This window comes from Musca domestica, unplaced genomic scaffold, assembly GCF_030504385.1.
Source record: "Musca domestica strain aabys unplaced genomic scaffold, Musca_domestica.polishedcontigs.V.1.1 5, whole genome shotgun sequence".
Taxonomy (NCBI): Eukaryota; Metazoa; Arthropoda; class Insecta; order Diptera; family Muscidae; genus Musca; species Musca domestica.
Window position 1 is genome coordinate 1,579,177 of NW_026712346.1, and position 9,473 is coordinate 1,588,649.

Here is a 9,473-nt window from a genome sequence, read left to right on the forward strand (position 1 = left end):
TTTTTTTTTTTTTTTTTTGAAAGATTAACAGCATTACCCAAACGGCCTTACCAGTATTTGTATTTTAAAGTGGATCACGTTTGAATTCAGATGCTTTTATATAAAAATGTTTTCATTACCCAAAGATGGGGGGTTTTAAAAGTTTGGCCCGGCCGAACTTAATGTTTAATGCAAGAATCTACTAGTTTTGCATCTTTCTACGATATCATAAAGGGAAATCGGTTATTGTGGTTAAAACTTTTACATTCGTGCAGTTCTGGAAAATTCCATTTGTGTCCTCCCAAAATTAAATTTGTGAAAACTTAAGTTATTCGGTCTATAGCTCCTTTTTGATTAATCCAATTCAATTAATTTAATATAAAAAAATATGTGAAAAGTGTCAGGTTTTTGAATAAACTTGCACTTCTTGCAAAGTTTTATTTTTATTTTCTACCATGGATTGTACTAGGTTCCAGAACCTTCAAGAATCTACTATTTCTGCATTTTTTTCCGATATAATAAAGGAAAATCGGTTATCGTAGTAAAATTTTTTAACTTCTTGCTGTCCTGGAACAGAACAAAAAACGTCACCAATCGCCTTATACCGTGTTATTGATGTGATAAATACATGCATCTGAAATGCGCTGACTCCAACGGTAGATAATTCGATTTTAGCACTGATAAATCTAAAGGACTCCGTTGGACACTAAAGCTGAGAAAGAAATGGTTTATAACTTTTTATTTTATATTTAAAAAATGAATACCTCCTCCTATGGAAGAAAATTGACCAAACATGAATAACATTTCCATGGCCTAACTTGTAAAATGTGTACTTGTACCCATGGTACAATGATTACAAGGTAGGGCAGATTGAAAATTTTTGGAAAAGACAGCCCCGAATATAGGATTTTGTAACTTCATATTTACTAACAGCAAATGCAAAAAGTATCTTCGTCTATTTGACAATTTCTTCACCACACAAGTAAAACACATGTATTAAATGTTATCAAATACGTACGGCGTACAAAATTTTGAAGTTGAACATTTTCAACATTGACAATTTAACAATTCATTTGTTTTGTGTTGAGAATAAAAAAATTATACAAAAAATGTAAATTTTTGTAATTAGAAAATATTACAATTGGATTAATTTAAAAAGTATCAAATTCTTCAATGTATTTCTGGTATATTTTAAGAGATGGATCTGACGTATTTGGGTAATACGGACGTACAAAACATTTTACCGTGGTGGGGAAATTGAATATCTGTATACGGTACGTTGAATTTTAGGCTACGCTGTAAAACGCAAACGCCTTATAAATAAAACAAACGGTCTGAAATGCTAATAATTTTTGACATTGCAAACGAAATATGAAGAACAATTGAGAAAGAGTTGAGTATCAGTGTCAGCAGACGTCAGGCCCATTACAAACTCCAAATACAAAATTTCATTGGGGCTTACGAAGAGTCCATTGCGGACTCCTAATGCAAATTGTAACAGTTCCGGTGCAAAATGGGGGCACGTCATTCAAATAATTAAAATTGTAACTTACAGTGTGGCATGGAACAGGTATGGGTGGAACAACTCTAGTTTATAGGTGGTATAAGGTGGAACAACTCTAGTTTAGTAAAAACTCTTCGAAATTTTTTCCAGAGGTAGGAATTTTTACCCTGATTCCGGGAAACTATTTTTTTTCTTGGGGGACGGACCTGGGACCCCAGGGACCCTGGGATCCGACCCGGATCCAATTACCCGATATAGACAATATATATATATCGTTGGAAAGCTTATGAAAATACCTATCTAACAAGTGGACACATGAAGGGGTAAGTTGTCATGGTTTGGAAGTTATGGTCAAATTATCGATTTTTTGGACCCGGATTTTTTATGAAACCCCCAAAAAGTCAAAAAAGGGCCCATTATGGGGGTCAACAAAATTGTTTCCAAATTATAGCTCACACTCTTACCTTTCCAAAATGCTACAATTTGTTCTAATACCTTTTTCGGGTCCAGAGATATGGACCTTTCCATCCGCATAACCCGATTCTAACCAGTTCATTAAAATGAAGTTTTCAATAAAAAAAGTGTTTATTTCGCGTAGCAGTCTTCGGAATAACAAACGTTTTCTAAATTTGGCACTTTTTGTAAATAGCCAGTGGTAGGTATTTTTACCCTGATCCCGGGAAACTATTTTTTTTCTTGGGGGACGGACACGGGACCCCAGATTTTTAACCTTAAAGTCCGGGCTCAAGACCCCGACTAGACCCGAATCCAATTAACCGATTTAGACAATATAGGTATCGCTTATAAAAATACCTATCCAACAAGTGGTCACATGATGGGGTAAGTGGTCACGGTTTGGAAGTTATAGTCAAATTATCGATTTTTTGGACCCGGATTTTTTTATAAAACCCCCAACCAATTATAAACCAATTTATAGCTGATACTCTCATCTTTCCATCCGCATAACCCGATTCTAACCAGTTCATTAAAATTATGTTTTCAATAAAAAGGTTTATTTCGCGTAGCCGTCGTTGGATTACGAAAGCACCACATTTAGAAAATTTTGGTTCGCGTTAGCCGGTGTTGGACATACTCAGAGGAGAAAATATCAAGACCCGGCCGAAGGCCGGCTATTTATAAAAAGTGTCAAATTTAGAAAACTTTTGTCATTTTTTTACTGATAACATAATTTTAATGAACTGGTTAAAATCGGGTTATGCGGATTGAAAGACCCATACCTCTAGACCCGAAAAAGGTATTCCCACAAATTGTAGCATTTTGGAAAGGTGCATTTTGGAAGAGTGTCAGCTATAATTTGGCATCAGTTTTGTTTACCCCATTATGGGCCCATTTTGGACTTTTTGGGGGTTTTATAAAAAATTTGGATCCAAAAAATCGATCATTTGATTATAACTTCCTAACTTTGGCCACTTACCCTATAATGTGACCACTTATTGGATAGGTATTTCCATAAGCTTTCCAATCTGGGGTCCCGGGTCCGTCACCCAAGAAAAAAATAGTTTCCCGTCTACTGCCTGATAGGGATAACAAACGGCTATATTCATTTTGTCCAAACTTTATAGTTTTATGTCTTGGATTAAACCCAGGTAAATTCCGCCACAGGAGATTGATTCCATTACAAACACTACATACCGAATATACACAATATTCTGATTTAGAATTCATTACGACCTCTAAGTACCGACTTGGAAACACTTCCGTTAAAAATATTGCTTAAATCGAAAAATACTCAATATTGAGAGATACCGTTGTATGGGTTCAGAAAACGTGGACCTATATAAACAATGTTCTGCCACAGGATGTAGAACCCGTTACAACTCTACCCTAAGTACTGAATTTTAAACAATTAAAAAATAGAGAATATCGGGAGTTACAGTTGTATGGGGGCTATAAGAAAAAGTGGGCCGCCATGCACATGTATGCAAAATGTTAGCCTTTATATCAATTCGTTCGAAAGGTAACGTTATTGCAACAGACGGATGGAATATAATCAATATATATACTTTGTTGGGTAATATGAATATTTCGAAGAGTTTCAAATGGAATGACATAGTTTATATAATCTCCATAGTATAGTAAAGGGAAAGAAATATATATATATAGCCCGAGGAAAGTATGTTCATTTGACAATTCACAAGTGAACTTAGTTGACTTGACGTCTGTAAACGCATGTTTAAGGCGGAGTAAATAGGCCTAGATTATATTCATAACTTATACAATTATTTTCATGGCGCCTTTATAGGTCTAAGTTTCCGGCTCTGCACCGTTTCAATCTTAGATTGTTTTTAGAAATGCGCATGACTAAAATATTGTCCAATTTATGTATTCTGGAATAAAGCTATGTAAATTTCTTTCCGGTCGCACAATAAATATATTGCAATTTATACAGTATGACCGAAACGGAACAATAACAATCTTAAAATTCATAAAAGTAAAATTTTATCCATGGAGAGTAAAAAAAAAAATATGAAAAATTGCGATACATACATCACGATGTACATCAACTTCACAACGTTAAGAAAAAATCCGAAACTACAAATTCAACGAAATGTTAAAAATATCAATCCTTAAATACATACACATTCAACATATACGAATGCAGCAGTCTTTCGTTTACTTGCAATGTATTCACGCCCACATAAAATACCGGCTGTCAGCAAAAATTACCGACTTGGTAATCGAAATGAAAGTCAATTGTAATGTATTACAACTCATAGGTTTGGAGGACATGTACCAAATTGGGGCAATTTAGAGAAATGTCGGTCTATATGTCCGAATACACAAGATGTAGACAAACTCTTCCATTTAGATTAGCGAGGCCATCATAGATAACAATGACAACGGTTAATTGTGTACAATCGCCAATTTCATCTTCTAAGTCGTCTTTTTCTTCATCAAATGCAGTAAACTCGAAAATAGCTTCATGTTTCTCTTCATACTGCATCAAAAGCGAAAATATATCAGCACCAAATCCACCCACGTCGACAACCACTTATTCTTACCCAATACAACAATCATCACCTAGAATAGGCCAGAATACATCCAGTAATTTATTCACGACTTCTACAAGAGGTGTATCAGAGCCGAGTGGCAATTCATACCCTGATTGTCCGGTAAGTGTCTCTATGCTTACCACTGTGTATAGCAATTACAAAGACGAAGTAGATCCAATGTTTTTAACTAATGGTGCTGATGGTAGGGCAGATACAAGTTTTCTTCCTAATGAGCATCGTGGGAAATTAGTCAAGAGCCAGCAAACTGTTTCCTCTAATGTCGGTATAAATGGCGAAGACGAAAGAACTTTAAAATTAGCAGTTGAATTAACAATGCTAAACTTAAAAAATGTTCAAACCCAACTGACATCAGCACCATCTCCTGCGAATAGTAAACCGCACCAAGAAACTTTCTCGCAAGCTACTATACAACCAACTTTTGATCAGGCGTTATCACCAATTATCAATCCGTATCGTATGACAACCAAAGTTTTTTTGCAGACTCAATCTCGTACTATAGTTTCAAATCCAACGTCTCTAAATACACAATTATCTGACATCAATGAAAATACTGTCAGTAAAAGTAGCTCATTGGCTGAGCTCAGTCACCCAATGCTGACATCTGTTGTTAATGAAGAACGGTCAAAAAAATCACAGAACATGACTGAATGTGTTCCAGTGCCAAGTTCAGAACATGTTGCAGAAATCGTTGGTCGACAAGGTTGTAAAATTAAGGCATTACGAGCCAAAACAAACACATACATTAAAACCCCCGTTCGAAATGAAGAACCCGTTTTTGTTGTTACCGGCCGCAAAGAGGACGTTAGCAAAGCAAAACTGGAAATACTTTCAGCTGCAGAACATTTCACTGTTATACGAGCTACGCGACGAATAAATGACAACGTTGGCATGCATTCACCTGAAACTGGTGTTAAACACCAAATAATTGGACTAAATAAATCACACGGGTCCCCAAAATCTCAAACACCCGGACAAATCACTGTGCAGGTAAGAGTGCCATATAGGTTAGTAGGACTAGTCGTTGGAACCAAAGGTAACACAATCAAACATATCCAGCATGAGACTCAAACCTATATAGTAACACCGTCGCGAGACAAAGAACCTATTTTTGAAGTAACTGGTCAAGCTGATAACGTAGAATTGGCAAGAAGGCACATTGAAATACATATAGCGACGAGGCTCGGAAGTACTAAGAATAATTCAGTTTCTACATCAATATCACCTTCTTCGCCTTGTACTACAGTAAGACAATCCGGAGATGTTGACTCCACTGAATCGTCGTTGCACTCTCTCAATGCCCTTAATCATATACTAAACGACGATCTACATTCAGAGATACTGTCTTCGATATATAAAAATGGAATCTGTTCCACTTTGGACTGCGGACAAATTCATGTAAATGGTTTAAACTCCAACGATAAGTCTAACAATTTGCATTCAATTAATGGTTTTTATAATGATGACATAGAAAGGCCATCCCAATACGTACTCAATGAAGAAGTCAATAACCAGCTTAAATGTGTAGATTTTGTTAACAATCTCATAGATACTAAATGCTCACAATTTTGCCCAGAAAGAACACAGTTTACATAAACTTACCAGAGTGTTCATTTTAAAAATGTGTTGTTAACATTGGGCACATAATAAATTAATCAACCAGGCCAAAGTCTCATATAATATTGCAAATACGAAGAACATGACGTAGTTCATGTGAATCCTTCAGGTGTTAAGCAATTTGCTGCATAAAACCTCTAAAAAAGAATACACATATAAATGACATCTAAGACTATTACTCTCTCAATAGCGCCAAACTAGTTAAACAGGTGAATGCAAAGTACGTCTTAAGTGAAGATATTTTTATTTTTACTTACACAATAATAACTATGTATATATATGGAGATTACTTGTGTCCGGATATTTGCATATTTTATACAAATATTTTTAATATGTATATTTGAATTGTAACTGATCAATATATAATGTGTATTATTTATTTTATATTTCATAATAAAATACAATGAAAATAGATTGTTTATTGTTGCTTTAATGTTATTGCATATTCATTTGATAAACCTAGTCACATTTACGCAAGAAATTGTTTTAAATTTGGTATTTAAGAAGATTTGGTAGATGGCAATCCTTTAGGTATAAAATAGTCTACAGACTTTCCCGTTTTGGTATGGTGCCCATATAACGGCCTCACCCACTTGATGGTTTTTTGAAACGTTCTACAGCATAATTCAACGGTCGTACTGGTATTTGTAGTTTAAAGTGGAACACATTTGAAATCAGATTGTTTTATATAAAAATGTTTTCTTTAGCCAATGGTGGAGGGTATTAAAAGTTCATCCCGGCCGAACTTAATGTTTTTTACTTGTTTTATATGAAATATACTTATTTGAATATATTTTTTGTTATTAGGTTCGTTCGTTTACTTCCCAGTAATAGGTGTGTCTGGTTACTTTTCCTGCAGGAATTGTCCAGTAACTTCTTTCTGAGAGAGTAAGGTAGTTTTATTCTCTTTTGCAAGGAAAATGCGAAAAGTAAACAGACGGTATTCCTGCAGAAGCTTGCAACTAATCAGCTGAATCAAATCAAAACAAACCAATTTGTCCCCCATAAGGAGAATTAAAACAAAGGATGCAATACTAATTTTACAAGTTTTTTAAATAAAAATGTTGGAAATAGTCTTTTATTTTCTTATTACATATTAAAATTTACGTTTTTCACATTTTGTAAAGTTTTTCTCCAAAAACTATTAGTCTTGCTAATTCCAAAAAAATTTCAAATTGAAAGCATAAGGAAATAGTCTTTTATTTTCTTATTACATATTAACATTTACGTTTTTCACATTTTGTAAAGTTTTTCTCCAAAAACTATTAGTCTTGCTAATTCCAAAAAAATTTCAAATTGAAAGCACAAAAATAAATAAACAAACAATAGAAAACATCTAATTGAATGTCGATGAATGAGAAGAAGAAGAGTTGCAAGTGATTGCAAGAAGAAATTTTTCCAGCAAGAATTTGCAAACTCTCACTGAAAGAACTGTCAAAATTTCTCTCTCCAACCGCTCTCTTTTGCAGAACTTTTGGGTTAACAGACGACTTCCAGTAACAGTTTGTAACTATTGTTACAAATTTTAGGGTAACCAGACACACCTATTTACTCAGTAAAAAGTAGAGTATCCAATAAATCGGGTTTAGGTTTTGTTTGATTTAAAAATTAATCGATTTTGGGGTTTTTAATTTGTTTAATTAATCGAGCCTTAAATTGCTCCAATATTTCGATTTATCGAATAAGTTGAACAACTCGAATAATTTCTGTCGGCGTATTTTTTTTTTACAAAAAACATCAAAATTACATTGAAACATAAAATAATAATTAATGTGAATTCAACAACGTTTAATAAAAATAATTAGGTACATACAAAATGAGATCTCGGTATTACATTTACAGGGTGAGATGAAAAAAAAGTGCAAGAATTTAGACCGCAACAAAAAGGAAATAGACTCAAAAGAGCTAATGAGTTACTTCGCTTGGCCGAATGTGGTAAACTGCCGAATTTGGTTTTCTCCGATGAGAAGACATTCCCTTAAGCAGTTTTTAAAACTAACAAAATGATCGTGCACCTTCGGTTGGCCACCAGAAATCAAGCGCTGGCCATGATGATAGTGTCGGCCGCCATAACAGCCGACGGTCGCTCTCCTTTTCATTTCCGGCGCACAATGACCACCAAAATCTCCGGATAACAATCCGTAGGACTATTGTGTCTGGAGTATTTTGGAAAGCAAGGTTGGCACTAAAAAATACCAAAGTGTCGATCAACTCAAGCAAGCGCTTCGCCGAGAATGGGCTAAACGGTTTCATTGGCCGTTTGAAGTCCATAATTCGTGCCAAAGGAGACCAATTCGAACAAATCTAAACTTATTCTAAAATTTGATTCTATTTCTGACATTTTTTGCTTTTATTCAATAAAATTTAAAAAAAAAATTAACAATTATGGCTTTTGACTTTGTTGCAGTTTTTTTTTATCTCGGACTCCCTAATGCTGGGGTGTTACGTAAACCGTGCCCATCAGTGTTCCAAGGTTTGCAGTCAAGGTGCCGACTGTATTAGAACGGTTGCCTCGTCGATACCTGGGCGCCTCGACGAGTAACAGGCTTAGTTGCCAAGTCCTTACCATGATATGGAGGCTATGTCATGGCGGACCTCGTCACCTCCACTGTCCAAATATCGTATTGAGAACTCTTTTAAAAACAAAACAACAACAACCGACAAAAATTCAATCACCTCTTTGGAGGTGTCGACCCAGGACACGGACAAGATTCTAACTTCGGGCGGGGACGTGACTCTGCAAACATACAGAGACGTGGTATGCGAGAGCATACAGCGACAAAGCGAACAACTGTCCGCCCTTCTAGAGAAGAACATTCTGAGGCTCAGCCAAGAGAGTGTGCTCTCCGGTTTTGGGAATGACTCACCCCTCTCTGATGAGGAGCTCGACGTCACCGTCATACCATCATCTTTGAGGGGTGAGTTAGTCCGAAATACTGAAGGGGACACACAATATAGTGCCAAGGCGAGGTCAACTCCTGTGGAAGGGGTTCCATCGGTACCTACCGGTGCGGCCAACCTCCGGGTCCAGGAGGGCGTCGTGGAAGGGGACACTGTTGTTCCTATTAACCACGATGACTCCGGATTGAAGGAGGGAAAAATAAGGAGGGGATACAAACGATCGGTGAGGTATTGTAAAAGCTTCATCGGTCGTGATCCCCTACAGATTACAGAGAGGGATAAGGCCCTGATTAAGAGGAACCTAAAGGCAGTACGGAAGTTCGAAAAGAACCATCCGGAACTGCCAAAATGTTCACTCGGAAAGGATCTTGCCTCTCTTTTTACAGACCTCGCCAAGAAGGTAAGTCCGTCTGAGGACAAGCCAACTACTCCACTCCCGA

At 36.1% G+C, this 9,473-nt stretch overlaps 1 protein-coding gene across 1 annotated transcript; it reads left to right on the forward strand.

The window, feature by feature from the left end:
* Nucleotides 1–3,794: 3,794 nt before the first annotated feature.
* LOC101894766 (uncharacterized) lies at nt 3,795–6,546 on the forward strand. The gene has a single exon (XM_005187422.4). The coding sequence runs from the start codon at nt 4,339–4,341 to the stop codon at nt 6,109–6,111; it is 1,773 nt and encodes a 590-aa protein (XP_005187479.2). The 5' UTR covers nt 3,795–4,338; the 3' UTR covers nt 6,112–6,546.
* The last annotated feature ends 2,927 nt before the right edge of the window (nt 6,547–9,473 follow it).

Bases quoted from the DNA above. Each gene is read 5' to 3' on its own strand.
- LOC101894766 (XM_005187422.4), top strand. From the start codon at position 4,339: ATGACAACGGTTAATTGTGTACAATCGCCAATTTCATCTTCTAAGTCG.